This window comes from Manis javanica, chromosome 6 (assembly GCF_040802235.1).
Source record: "Manis javanica isolate MJ-LG chromosome 6, MJ_LKY, whole genome shotgun sequence".
Taxonomy (NCBI): Eukaryota; Metazoa; Chordata; class Mammalia; order Pholidota; family Manidae; genus Manis; species Manis javanica.
In genome coordinates, this window is record NC_133161.1 from 32,579,185 (window position 1) to 32,594,792 (window position 15,608).

Genomic DNA, 15,608 nt, shown 5'->3' on the forward strand with positions numbered 1-15,608 from the left:
TGAAATTTCCTTCTCTACCTCAAAAGATGACACAGTGCATTCAATGAGAATCAAAATTAAGGTAGAGATATGGATCCTCAGCAGTCAGCTAGCCTCCTGGACTAGCTCACTGACACACTTCCTCAATGCAAGCTGGTAACCTAGAAAAATTACACATCTCTCCAGATTGTGTCATGCATCCTGGCTTCATTTTAGAAGATCAAACTGGAAATGCTAATGGTGTGAATACCAAGGCTTTACTGACTTTTTACAGCCATGTTCCTTTGGTTCATGCTATTTACTCTTCCTGGAATGCCTTTTTTGCTTAACGAGACCTTACATATCCTATAGGGGTTAGTTTGAATGTTGTTTCCCGCATAAAATATTCCCAATCTACCCAATCAAAATTACTCCTGCCTCTGAGACTTCTTAACAGTTGTTTGTGTTCCTACTTCACCACTCAAAGTGTGACAGTCTGTGAACTGTTGGGTACTAGTCTGTGATGAGATATATAAAGAAACTGAGAGTAAGCAATGAGGAAATATTAAGCAATTTGACAGTAATTTATGTCTGATATACTTAATGACTTTTAAATTGGCCATGTATTCATATTTTTTCTTTTAGTAATTCATTTTTATTATGTTTTTAAAAATAATCAGCCCATGACAGATTCAGAGTTTGTAAAAACTTGTTCCTTACCACAGATTTTTTGAACATTGTCTTATAGCACTTATTTCATTCTACCCAGCATTGTAGTTAACTTAAATATCTGTCTTGCCCACTAGCTAGCTTGCCTGCCTGCCAGCCTTCCCTCTTTTATCTACCAAAGTTGACATCTCAGTTGCTTGGGGGAATACAAGCTCAACAGGTGATATTGATAGAAATGGAGTTTAGATTCTGGACTCTAGATTTAAACTGCCCTTTTAATAATCTCTATGAAAGGCCAAGAGTAACTTTGTTTTATTTAACCCCAAATTATTTTTATCATAGACTAGTACCCAATAAAGGAAAGGATGGATCCTTTACTTTGTGACTCAATCTGTCAAGACTTTCATGACCTTCACTCACAGAAACAAAAACACCTGCATGATCACTTCTGCAATGAAGCATGGTATCACTTTATCTTCAAACAAAGCAAGGACAAGTTCACTGTAGCTATAGACTTACTAATGGCATCCATGCCAAGGCATTTGTACTAGGCTTTAAGTCTCTTTCTTGCTAGGCTCACTGTTTAGATAAGAAGCTATACAACAGACACCCTGCAACTTCTCTTTGTATGGTGTTCAGAATGTTACTACAATAAACACAGGCTGAATCATGTGTGATTTGAGGATGACGCAGCCTTGCAGAGATCAAATATATTTATGTAGTATTAGCCTGGCTATCATTTGGCAGCTGAGATTCTCGGCAGTCCTCACAGCCTGGCTTCTCAAACTCTAACCCAAACAGTCCCACGTTCTTAGCAGACTACCTAAGGATCACAGTTATTGGTGACCTTAAATGGGGGTCTTCTCCTTATTTGAACATGACCAAAATAAAAACTGCAATACCTGGAATCAACTAATTTTTACAGCCATGTACTCAGTGTGACAGAAACATGAAATAATTCCACAGTACTGTTCCCAAATTATACCTACTGAGTTTCTTGTGGTTCTTTCTTCTGTCACCTTCTGTTCATATTTTTGTCACAACCAATGCATTGAGATTATAATGGTTTGTTGAGAAGGAAGGAAAAAGCAATTAAGTCATTTTGGGTCAGGGCATGAACGTGCATTAGAAAATTATCGTTATGCATACTCTTATCTAATTCCTCATTATTTAAAAAGGAAGTTAGGTAGATTGTATACTTAGGGGGAAAAAAAGGTGAAACTACTCTAAATATGACTGGAGCTTTTTACAGGAAAGTCAAAACTTGGAGAGCTGAAAAGCCTCTAAATGTAATCTTGTAGTAACAGTACTTAAGGCAAATTTTAATACATGGGTATTTACTTAGAGAGCAGGGATGAACTTAGCAAGTATCAGATTATTTTTCAAATTTTAAAAATCAAGTTTTAAAACCTGTTCCCAATTTGGTTAGTTTTTTCTCCATTTTCCTCTCCTCCAAAAAGTTGATTTCATAATTCACTATTTATATAAGGTTCCCTGAACATCACCACCTTGTAAAAAGGAATTTCCTATAAGTACTGCATATATATTAATAATCTAATAAAAACTTTTAAAAAATCAGCTTCATGACAGTAGTTGCCAAACAAAAATTAGTAATGACCACAAACAGGAACACAACCCAGGAACGACTCTTGTAGGCCATTTGTAATCAGAAAGAAGATTAGTTTGTGTACTTTAAGGTGTAAGATTGTAACTATTATAGTCTTATCAGCTTATGAGCTTTTTCACATTCTAATACATAAAATCTGCTTTCTCATTTCTTTTCTACTTGCCATTACTTAATATAATGAAGTAAGAATCCCTACTTATAAAGTTTGCAAAACCAGAAACCAATGGTAGGAATCACGATGAAAATTGCCCATTCTGTTAGAAATCTTGTGCACTGAAGACCTGTATAGAGTTCACTGATGGGTATAATCCCAGTTGTGCTTACTTTTGATCATCTGTCATTTACTTTCATTTACTTTTTTTGCTCTATCATTCCTCTCAACAGGGTAAGTTCAGTGACACAAGGTGCCTTGTCTTTTCTGTTCATACTATACCCGCAGAGTCTAGAACAGTGCTTGGCACATAAAGTACTCACATAGTTTTTAAATGAATCAACTTATTTTGAGAGAGATAACTTTTAGACAATAAAAGCTCCATTATTTTTCATTTTCCTGTAATTACATACCAAGGGAAGTGATACATCATGACTCGGCTTATTTGACCCATGCTAATAGAGCAGTTTATAATGCCTTTGAAGCTTCATACTACAGATTAAAATTAATTAAACCTAATGTATTCAAATATCCTACAAATATTAAAAATGTGAACTAATTAAGTAAAAACTTGAGAAAAATAGCTAAGATTTATGAAAAAGATTGTTTATAGGCTTCTTCATGGAATTCACATAAGTATATAACATATACTATGCCATTTCATTAAAATCATATAGATCTATATATTCTTGGCTTGTGTGATTTTTAAGCACTGTGGAACATTATTGTACTTGGTAGACTACTGATAATATTTTCCAAGGTCCAAAAGAGTCATAGGGTTTGAAGAAATCACTTGGTTTCCCTATTGATTTTTCTATATATGGAAACTGAGATTCATAGGGCCCAACATCACAAAACTAAGTGGACCCAGACCTACTGACTCAGGCCAGAGTGACTGTACCACCATGCTGATAAACAGAAGTGAGAAAGCTGATACACTACAGGAATCTTTCCACACACTACAGTTCATTATGTACACTGGGCACTTACTGACCTTTTCTAATTTGTGGACACACTGTGGTGATTCGGTTTGTAAATAGCTTGTATTCAAATTGACATGGGGCCAAACTGTATTGCTACTTACAGCTATTAGAAAAAGAAAATAGGAAATAGTCCTCTTTTACCAATTTATCATTCTCTTTGTACTAAGTAGGCCCCTCAGAGTAACCCTTGCTCTCTGATGGTCCGTGATGTTGATTTCATGCTCACAATGCTGGTATCACTTTGGAGCTCAGTGAGAGCCTCACAAAATAGTTGATGATTTTGGTGTTCCCCATAGCTTCTCAATACATCTTCTTGTATGCAGAATGGGAAAAGGTCAACAACAAAGACAGTTCTACCAGCATTGAATTTAAAAAAAATTGTTAACTGCTCTATTAGCTATTCTGTCTGTCATTTCAGTGGCACTTTGAGCACTTTGCTGCTAGGGGAAAGAGAGAGTTAGCCTACCATGCTATGTTTAAGTCTATCTATCAGCAGGTAGAACAGACTCTTGTACAGCCCAGCCAACAGGGCCTCTATACAGTTCTAGATGTCACTGGTTGAAATCTCAAAGCAGAGAGCCAAATGCAGGGTCACTATGGCTCAGGACTACACTACGCAGTTAGAAGGCAGCGTTATCATTGTTCCAAACAAAAACTGGGAAATTGAAGTAGTCCTAGAAGATATGGTCCAGAACATTACTGGAGCTAATGGAATTTCTTTGCTTTTAAAAGTCTCTCAGAAGTTCCTTTTCACGTTTTTTACTTTGTTTAGAATTTGTCTCTGTCGAAAAGAGACCAATGGCAACTTATATTAAAGGGCAAACATACAGCATGAATGAAGTATAAATAAAATATTGAAAACTGGTAAGGTGGTGATTTTATTGGGAAGGAAATTATATTTCTCCAATATAATTTCTTCAAACAAATAAAAACATTGAAATGTACTTCAGGTTATTTCTCTTTTTACATTTGGGTAATTCACTCAGCATATATTTAGTGAGCAAGGCAAGGATGTAAAAGGACCCTGAGGCTAGGTGGCATGATGCAAGAATATGGATTCTGAAGACTATGGTTTAAAATCATAGCTAGGCTCTGCCAGTTTCAGATTAACCTGTCTAAGCCTCAGGTTCTTTATCCTTAAAATGAGCCTAAATTCTACTTCATAAGCTGGCTTTGAACAGCAAATAAACTGGCTTTGCAAGTATAAATAGGATATGAATACACTGATCAAGAAACTTGCAATCTAGGTAAGAAGAAATTTATAATCTAGAGTGAGAACGTGATATGTGTACTGAGATTACAGATAACACATTTTGGGAATTGAGAAGAAAGGAATTTTGCATCTAACTAGGAACAAGACGTCTTTTCTGGAGAATGGTGCATGGTGAGTGTCTTGAAGGATGAGTAATTAGTACTGTAGAAGAACAACTGAATTCAAGGGGTGAGGCAATGGTACACAGCTAATAGCCCACTGAGATATAAATTGCCAATTCTATTTCATAGGAGAGCATAAGGAACAAAATCAATAGAAACCCTACTACAGTTCTATTCAAACCAATATTCAGGGCAAGTTAGAGAAAGTGACTTTTCATATCCAATTAATTTAATAAATCACACCATGGGTTAGATGAGATAAAAGCCCAGCTGAGGACCACTTTACTTTCTTCTGTACTTGTTCTGACAAAGTAACTAACTGCCTCTAAGGCAAAGCCCTGGAACTACCTTGCCCTCCCATTACCCCCAGCCTTGCCAATGATTCTCGCAGCAAGAATGGCTTCATGCAGAGAATCCAACTGTAGATTTGACCATCCAGGTCGCCATTTACTTGCCGTCTCCACTTCAATCAGGGTCCACCTAAGATAAAAGGCTCATTCCAATTTCTAACTGAAATAATCTTTGTGGTTCAGTACTCTTTCCAACTGCAATTACTTGTTTTCAGTCTATTTTTTTGCCTAATGACAAACTTTTAAAACAAATCTGTATGCTGAGAAAAGGGATGTTCAGTGCTATGTGATCTTTAAAGTGCATCTCATCTTTTCAAAGTAAAATTAGAGAAACAAAGAGTCCTAAAGAAAACATGCACAGCATTAGGAAGGATCAAAAGACAGAGGTTAGAAAGGGGACCAAAAAAAATGAATAAGGTGTAAAATTAAAAGCCCTGCAGCAATCCCAGGCAGCATAAAGGAAATTACTGGAGTTCTCTTTCTCTCTGGTATGTTTTTAAAGAAAAAAAAAAGTGATTCTCATGGGAGAGTAATACAGAAAGGAAAGAGGAAAACAGCTGGCTGGGGGCCATGATTTACCATTCACCACAAAATGAGACTCTGTTTCTGCTTCTCAAAGGCCATTGTTTTTTTCCAAGCAGACATGAGCTTTACTTACACAAAGTTACTTATAATGAAGAGCCCTAGGACATAAGGAAGAGATCTAGATGAATAGCTGAGAAGACAGGGCAAAGACAAAGAAGTCAAATTCTACTCTAAAATATTATTAAAACAAAAACTCAGTATAACCAAACTAGCTCTCACATCCTAGCAACAGTTTGCTTACTTCAAACAAAACAAAATGTGGCTAAGTCTAATTATAAAAATCCCTTGTCTTTGTAATGATGGGTTTTAACTGGTAATTAATCCAAATCTGTGCAAATGCTGTGGACACCAAATCACTTTATAAACCAACAATCCTATACTAGTATCATCCCCCTAGGTTGTTGAGGAATGAAAACAACCCTCTTTAATTCGTTTCATGGACCGCTAATGGGAAAAAAAAGTAACATTTTTCATGTGCCTGAGTAAAATTCCTTATGAAGTCAAGAGAGAAGGAAAAATGCCACATATCTTAAAACAGCAGTCAAATATAGTTTTATTTAAATGGTTGTGTCGCTGTTCCAACTTCCAACCTGGCTTTTTTAAAGGTACTTTCAAACTATTACTGTTTCTGTACATCCAACTCAACAAAAAAAGAGACCTGAAAACAATCATGCTAGCAAAATACGATGCGAAAGCTCTGCTAGTAGCTCAGAGATAATATTGGAATGTTTCCTTCTTCTGGTGTGTTAGAAAACAATTTCTAAAGCGAATGAAGTTTCTTTTTTAGATTATGGCTCAGACTATGAAATGTATTCCTGGGACCTCCAAACTTTTTATACTGGGAAACTTTCTGTCGAATCCACAGAACATCGAGTCCGTCAAGGGTCCTACACAGAGAGGGTATGGTTTATGGGTGGCAATCCAATTGGACATCTTTGGGGTCTTTCAGAAGTTTCCAATTTATCGGTTGAAGACTCTGTCCTGAGAATCACTAGCAATGACAAGGTAGTGAAACGAGTATTTGTTACTGTCATGGGAGTGTCTATAAAAGTTTTAAATTTATGTCATGCTTTTACTTCAGGGTGGGGGGAGGAAAAGGGTAAGGTTGTTGGTTGAAAAGATAACTTTTTAAAGTAAAGGAGAAATGAAGGAGAAAACTTAAACCATGTATCAGGGGCATTCTTTATCATAATCCAAATTTTGTAACTAAGGGAATAGTTCATAAATAATGTCTGGATTTTTCCCTTGCAAGCACATTTAATTCTCAACTTTGGACTTTCTCCCTCAGAATTACTAATCTCAAGTAATGTGAAAACCACTTTTGGATACTGACTTTTTTTTTTCCTTTTAAGTATGCTTTATTTTTCAGAGCGGTTTTAGATTCACAGCAAAATTGAGCAGAAAGTACAGAGTTCCCATATCACCACACCCACGAAAGCCTCCCCCAGTATCAATATCCTACATTGTTACACCTGATGAACCTACACTGACACATCGGTATCCGCCATAGTCCATAGTTTGTATTGTGGTTCACTCTTGGTATTGCTCATTTTATGGGTTTTGACATATATTTAATGACATGTATCCACTATTATGGTAGCATACAATAATAATTTCACTGCCCGAAAAAATCCTCTGTGCTTCGCCTATTCATCCCTCCCATCTCCCAAAAGATACTGAATCAATATTTATAAGCATGGTCAAGACCCCCAAAATTTTAGGCAAGTACTAAATGAAGTAGCTCTTAGCCACTTGAAAAACAAAATAATCAGAGTTCATGAACAAAAAGCTAACTAAGCAGCAAACAAAATGCTTCCCTACTGGCAAGCAAGATTAACAAAAAAAATATTAGTGTCATAAAAGCAGGGAAAAGAATAAGAAGCCAAACAGGAAGAGAATATAATAATGCAATCATGCTACTCTTAGAATTTGTGTTTCTCTGTTCTTGGATTCCCTTTTGAGGGCCGGTTCTAGTCAAAGGGACTAAGTGCTTTCCCCACTGCAAGGTTTTCTTTTTCAACAGCTTCCTAAACCAGTAATTTGCATTTGCACACATTTTCAAAAATCCAATTCTGGGCATCAAACAGAATTAATGCTCAAGTCAGGAACTTTGACTTTGGAAGATGAAATAATAGCAATACTGGCAATGCGCAAGAGATGAAAATTTGGTTCTCTCTACTATTTTCCCTTTTCTCTGCAAAACTTCCTTCCCTATTTGATAAGGGTGAGCTAGCTTAAATTTACTGCAAAGTGAATATACCCAATCTCTGGAATGAGGCCTTTCATACAGAAAGTTACACTGGATTATGACATCAGCATTCCCTCGGAGTCACAGTTTGGTCCCCACCTCTTTCCTCCAGGCGATGTAAGGCTCCCACAACCTGTAAGTCGCTCAGAAGTCCTGAGTCCTGACGCCCCGGGGGCAGCCAGGCGGGAAAAAGCTCCTAGCGCTAAAATACTGGTGGCATTTGCCCTTTGGGACTGGCTGCCTAAGAGAAAGAACGTTTTCTTTGGGAGGTAACTCTCTAAGAGGAGGCAGTGCTTTGAAGTAATGAATGACAAAAAACAATAATCAACACATTTCACGTTATCACCAGCCGCGGGTGCAAAGGAAGTGCATTAAATCAGCACTCACTTTAGAGAGCCTCGGGCAGCCAAGCTGGTGAGGGAGGAGGTCTGAGCTGTCAAAGTCACATCAGTGCCCCTAAACCACAAAAGCTTAATAAAGTTGAACTTCCTGAGATAGAAAGAAGTGTCACAGTCTAGCCCGAACTCGCCCTGCCTTCATCCGTTTCTTTTAGGGAGGCACAGGCGCAGCGGAAACACTGCAAGGAAAGTTCCAAACACCTCCAACCGCAGGACGCGGTCAGACTGGGAGACCTGTCCTGCGCCGCACTCGCTCGCGAGCCAGCCTCTCTGTCGCTCCCGAGTTTCAGGAGTTAGCGGGGCGGCCCGGCACCGCTCTGCGGAGGGGCGCGTACCCGGGCTCGGGGACCGAACCCCAGAGCCCCACCGCCGCGGGCCGCCGGGGGGCGGCGCCCCGCGCAGGTGAAGCGGCCGCAGCCCAGCGCCCACGCCCCCTACCTTCTTCACTTTGGCCTCCAGATCCATGTTTGTGCGTGAGAGGGATCCCTCCCCACGTCCTGGATCCCACGCCTGCCCTCCGGCTTCGCTGCGGGTACCGGGGGGATCTGCTGGGACTCCGGCGCCGCCGCCCCGGCCACTCAACCCTGCGCAAACTTCCGCCGCCCAGTCAGCCGCAGCCTCCCTGCGGCGGGGCCCGGGAACAAAGAGGCCCAGGCAGCCAATGGCAGCCGGGCAGCGCCGGCAGCCGCCAATCACCGAGCGCCGCACGCACCTTCGGGGCTTAAGCGGGCCTCGGCTAAGGTGAGGGCGGGGCCGCGTCCGGGGCGGGGCCCTCAAGAGCACGCTCCGGTAACCTGCCTGTCCTCTGCGGACGCCCCGGGCATCTGCCAGCCCCCTCGGGAAAATCTGGGGCCAGTACTGCCTCCAGCTGAAGACGAGCAAGAGCTCTTTGCATTCCAGCAGTGTGTACCTGTGTTTGCCCGGACCTTCGATATGTGTCCCCGGGAGTATTTATCCCACTACCAGTTTCGTGGTTAATTTCAAGGCAAAGAGAAAGGAGATTGTGGAGGTCGTTAGGGATCCCTATGATGAGCTTTGCACCCTGACTTCATTAATGAGTTGTGGAGACGGCCTTTTTTCAAATGTTTTTCTCTCTAGCCCCAAGCACTGGAAAGGAAACATTTTGGACACGCCTCACAGCCTTAACGTCAATGAAGATGGTTATATAGATTTCCTGAGCATTCCATTAAACAGGGATGATGTGAGTCACTTAAGAGACAAGCTGTGTCACTCCTTTGGAGGTACTTATCCTTTGTACCTGCTTAGTGAAACGGTCTGAGGCTGCTCACGTGTCTCATGCTTGCATGAGGCAGTTTCATGGATATAACAAGCAGCACCGTAGCACCAGAGCTGGATCCATTCCACCGCCTCGTGCAGGAGCCATTGCAGTGAATGCCGTCAGATTGGTGCATCTGGAAGGGATCCTAGGGATTTATTGAGTCTTGCTGCCTCATTTTTCAGGGACCTGAGGACCCCAGCAGTGCAGAGACCTGCCCAATATCTTAGTCTGTTGGGAGCAGAACTTGTGCTCAACGAGTCTTTAAGCAAATCTCCAGCACATCTGGGACTGTAAACAGAGCATTTTGACTAAGTAAAAGAAAAGAATGCATTTCTTTTTCAGTTTGTGGTAATGATAAAAAATTATAGTGGGCAGACCGATGACTTCCAATTCTGGCACATTATCTACTTTTAAACAGAAAATATCCCCAAATAATGTAGATATGGGGGTCCAGATGTCTCTCCCCTTTCCGCTGGAAATCTGGTAACTGAAAGCACCTGAAATTTATTTTAGCCAACACTGAAACCCTTTGCTTACTTGTCTATTTGTTAACATTGCTCAACACAGCATTGATTTATAATGTGCATGTTTTTCTTATCCTATTAATAAACTAAAAATGGAATGTCCAAAATGTTTCATGAATTTTTCTTCTCACTCAGTTGAAGTAAAACTTTCCCATCCCATTTCCCCAAACCATCCTAATATGTTTGGGCCCCTGCAAAGTTTATCCAGTGTAAGCTCCCTGAACATGAGACTTATCTATGACAAGGCAATTTGGTCTCTTTCAGGGAGCTTAACAGATGGAAAATGTCCAGTAAAACAGTTTAAATAAGGCACCAAACAAATGTTGTAACATAAATTTTGGGCTTATTTGATGGGAGTTCAGAGATGATAGAAAAAGATCTGGAAACATTTTTTCCATTAAATTCTGCTTTTGTCCCTCTCTTCCATCCCAGCCCTCCCAGCATCACTTTGTGTGTGTACCATTGGCAAGGATGGAAGTTGAACTTCAGTGATTTCTATCTGGAATCATTATTGTGCCAATTAAGTAGAAGACAAAACTGAGGTAGATAACTGCTAAGTTAGGAGAACTAAATTATGAGTCTTTATTTAGCTATTCAAGTGTTAAGCTAGAGAGATGTGAAGGAATTAGAAGTGGCACTGTTTGATGACTGGTGTAGTTAGATGATGAGCGAGGAGTGAACAGAAGATGACACACATGTTTCTGGCTTGATCACCTATGTAGATGGCTCCAGAGAAGAGAAAATACAGAATAAAGAGCACGATTTTGTTTAGTTCTTTCTTTGGGAGGTGGTGGAGATACAGGATACAGTTTTGCATACGTTGGGTTTGAGATTGGGATAGTGAAGTAACCAAACATAAATTAGAGATGAGATCTGGATCAGAATGGTGTTATAGGAATCAGTATCCTACGCAGTTAAATAATTGAAAGCCATGAGTGCGGTACAATCAGCATGGAAATTGCAAAAAAAAAAAAATGTAAATGACAATTGAAGCTGAGCAAGAAAAGCACAGAAAGATTAGGCCTGGTCAGAGGGTAAGAAAAAAGTGTGGAGTAGAGTTAATAGCAACCAAGAGAGGAAAATCAAGAAGGAATTAGTCAATAATGTCAAATTGTAGAGAAGGGTCAAGTGACCATGGATTTAACAGAAAGGAAATCACTGGAAAACTGGGGAAATGCTAGTTCTATCCCATGTGAAGTAGGATGAGAGCCCAAGTAAGGCAGCAGTAGTTGGTGTGGAGAATCAAAAGGAGTAACTGATGATATTAAAGAGGTGGAAAATTTTGGAATTGATTGATTGGCTTGAAAGGAGGGAAGATAAGCTTAGGATGACTCTCAGTAATCTATTTTGGGTAACTAGTATGGTTGTATAGGATTACACCTTTTTCTATAGGGATATACCAACATATCTAGGGAACTGCTATCTGTAAAAAAAAGTTTGAATTAGGGACTTACCAAGTAAATAATGGGTGATCCATATGATAGATTTATCACAGGTTCTGAACAATAATACTTAAAATATTTTTGTATTTTGTAATTCACTCCTCAAGGTAAGAGACAGAAGGGAAAGAAGACTGAAAAAGATAATGGGTTTAGTTTTTTGTGTGTACTGATTTTGCAAGGGCAATTGGATCTCAGTCTAGTGGTCCAAAGAAAGATTAGGGCTAGAGATACAGAAGACTGATTATAAATACACAGGTACACATATATACATATGTATATACATATACTCATACACACCAGGGAAAGGAAACACCAGTGATAAAATTTTCTGTACTAAGGGAGGTAATTTTTCAAGATAGAGACAACTATACCTGTCTCCTCAATTATTTTGAGGTCCCAGGAGTCCTCTTTAACGATGTTAATCATTTATTAACACCTCTTAGAGGAACTCCACTACTACTGAATACAGCTATTATTGCTCATTAGCAGCTTGTATAGGATTACACCTTTTTCTATAGGGATATACCAATATATCTAGGGAACTGTTATCTGTAAAAAAAGTTTTAATTAGGGACTTACCAAGTAAATAATGGGTGATCCATATGATAGATTTATCACAGGTTCTGAACAATAATACTTAAAATATTTTTCTAATAGTAAACAACTGTAATATTATGATATTATGGGAACAAACTGGAAAATTGTATATACAGAATTGTATATACAGTATGCTCACAAGCAGGCAAAAATACCTTGCACAGAAAAGGAACATGAGGAAAATACACTAAAATGTCAGCAGTGGTTTGTCTTTGATTGCTGGGTCCATAGGGATTCTTTTCTTCCTTTTAAAAAAGTATTCCCTGATGAGCATGGCATATTTCTTAATGGAAAAACCTTATTTAAAAATATATTATACCAAGTATTTTAGGAAAATGGGACAGTAGCAATGTACTTTTCAATCTGTTTGAAAATCTGTTAAAAAACAAAACAAAAGGCAGATTAACTAGTTAACAAAACCAAAGCCCATGGACAACCTTTACAATCAAACTAGAAGACAGTTATCTCCATAAACCTCAAAACACAAGCAGTGAGAACAAACCACCAAGAGCCATGAGACATATATGTATAAATAATTTCGTGGGGGAAGAGAGGAAAGGCATCAGGAAGTTTCTGATCGATAGGAGGACATGAGATATTCTCCTCCAGTAATTCATTTTAAAATACTGAGGACTAATTTTATAACAGCAGCTGAAACAGTAAAAATGATTGAAGGGGCTGAAGCAATCTTGTTCTTCTGATGTCTCAAAACTGAACCCTCCAGGATTCCATTCTAGGAGGGGGCCCCACAATAAGCAAGTGCATTGGGGGAAATCAGAATCAAGTAGGATGGTGCAGGACAGTGGAAAGAAAGTGAAAGGCGAGAGGAGAACTCTAATACGGTAGCCATTAACCACATGTCATTAACTTTTAATTTGTTAATTAAATTAACCAATATTAATTAAAATTTAAAATTCAACTTGTTGGTCAGACTAGCCATATTTCAATCAACAGCCAGAGAGGGGAACATAGTTAGGAAATACCAAAATCACTTTTTTTTAACATTTCTTAAAAACAAGGGAAGATGGCATTCTCAGAATTTGGACATGATTTTCTGAACCCTGCCTCATTAGAAAAGTTCAAGAAAATGAGCAATAGTAAATTATCAAGGTTAGAATCTAATACAAAGTTATCATGAGAAAATAGAACAGAATAACTTCCCTATGGTTAATGAAAGAACATCAAAAAGATGTGTCCAGCAAACAGAACAGAATTGTAAGCTGGTATTTTAAAACTGAAAGCTAAAAAGACATTAAAAAGTTAATATATGTCAAGAAAGATCCCCACAAAGCAGAATCAGAACACAGGCAATAGAATTCAGGAGAGACTTAGAAATGAAGAAAAGAGTTTAAGGAATACAAGGCAAAACTGATAATGACTAAGAACAATAGGAGGTAGAAAAGAAAAATATTTTTTAAATCAAAAAGGAAGATGACAGAAAAAGTATTCTAGAGAAAGTTAACAAATATTGAAAATAGAATACAGAGATGAAACATGAATGGTAAGAGTCCCTGACAAAGAACACAAAATCAAAGGAATAAATATCAAAAAATTATAGTTCAAGAAAACTGTTCTGAATTTGAGAAGAAATTTTTTTGAAACTAGAGATTGTAAGATAACATTACATATACAAGAATATTAATTCAAAATGACCAACACCAAGACATTCTAGTAAAATTACTGGACTTTGAGGAATAGGAAAAAAGCCCCTTGGATATCTAGACTTAAAGCATGTGATTTATAAGGGGAAGAAAATTACACTAACATTAAACTTTTTGTATAGTAATCTAGATCAGAAGAAAGTAGAACAATATATTTAATATATTTAAGAAAGATAGTGTGAGCCAAAGATTTTATGAAGTGACTTTCAAGTATAAAATGTACAAACTTTTATCAACATAGAACTCCAGAAATGCAGTTCTCATGAGCCCTTTGTGAGGAATCTTCACATAGCTATTTCGTGTGTGTGTGTGTGTGTGTGTGTGTGTGTGTGTGTGTGTGTGTGTGTGTACCTGAATCTCTCTCTCCTTTTTCTCATGAAGACATCAGTCATTGGATTTAGGGCCTACTCTAATCCAGTATGATTTCATGTTAACTAATTATATCTGCAAAAATCCGATTTTGAAATAAGGTCACATTCTGAGGTGCCAGGTGGACATGAACTTTGGAGGGACACTGACTCACAAAAGCATCACCACAATAAAACTCCTACTTAGAATAAACCCAGAATTAGTCAGTGGCCATTGTCCCACAGCAAACACTATTCCTGCAGAATTGGGAATATAAGAACTAACTGTACTATCAGGGGAGTTAGTATCTTTGTCTTCCATTTGGAAGACACTCAATTGTTACTTCTGGGAAGCTCTTACTTATCCATTATTCCCTAATGTGAAGTTCTAGAAAAGCATCGTTGGATGGCTTTCTTTCTGGAGAGCTGTCCTACCAAAAGAACATCTTTTGGGGACATGGCATTAGTAGGATAATGTAAGGGAAAAAGCTGTAAGGCCATTTTTGTCAGGTTAAGAGATTGAAAGTAACCAAATGCTGGTCATATGGTTAAAGTTCTTTCAGAAGAACTTTAAAGCAGAATTTCTCAACCATGATATCAATGACATGTTGAACCAGATAATTCTTTGTTGTTAGGGACTATCTGTGTTTTAGAGAATGTTTAATATTATTCCTGGTCTTGACCTACTATATGCCAGTAGCAGCCTACCTGGGTTGCGACAACCAAAAATGTCTCCTAACATTGCCAATGTCTTCCTTGAAGCAAAATCAGCTAACAACTGCTTTAAAGGATCCCAGAAATCTACTGTTGTGTAACAAACCTTTGTGGCTTTAAACAACAAAAAATTTTAGTTTTTTCATAAATCTGCAGTTTGAGCAGGAAAAATCAAGGATCCTTTATCTCCGCTGCATATAACATCAGCTGAGAGGGCTTAACTGGGGTACTGCAAAATGGCTTCACCTGCCTGGCATGTTTGTCCTGGCTGTTAGCTTGAACCTTCATTGACATTTGCAGGTAGGAGGCCCCCATTCCCCTCTAGCCAGGCCCTCTTGAACTGCTTGAGCTTCTTTACAGAGTGGTGGCTGGTTTTCAAAAGCAGTTGTTCTAAGTCAGTGAGTTGGAATTCATTTTATGATCTGGCTTTGAGAGGCATATTAATATCACTTACATCATGCTCTATTGTTTGAGATAGTCACAAAAATTTGCTGAAATATAAAGGGAAGAGACATAGACCTCACCTTAATGAGAAGAATGTCAAAATCACAATTTAGGAAGAGAACAGTATATAAGCTGGGAGCAAAACTTGGGAGTCCAAAGGCTTCTTTGCATTTGTATTGACTCTGTCCCTTTCATCCCAGGCCATTACAATTATTTGAAAAATCTTGTGTGTTTCTTATGTATCAACATCTAATCCA

The 15,608-nt window shown here is 38.5% G+C and overlaps 2 protein-coding genes across 4 annotated transcripts in view; one reads left to right on the forward strand and one right to left on the reverse strand.

Moving 5' to 3' along the window:
- Positions 1-8,976, reverse strand: part of TES (testin LIM domain protein) — a 42,774-nt gene extending 33,798 nt beyond the window's left edge. Inside the window, exon 1 of the mRNA XM_017664034.3 lies at positions 8,782-8,976. Within this exon, the coding sequence (XP_017519523.3) occupies positions 8,782-8,808 (27 nt within the window). The 5' untranslated portion in view covers positions 8,809-8,976. The remainder of the gene's footprint in view (positions 1-8,781) is intronic.
- TFEC (transcription factor EC) overlaps positions 1-15,608 on the forward strand; it is a 629,038-nt gene that overhangs the window by 399,095 nt on the left and 214,335 nt on the right. The window lies entirely within an intron of this gene.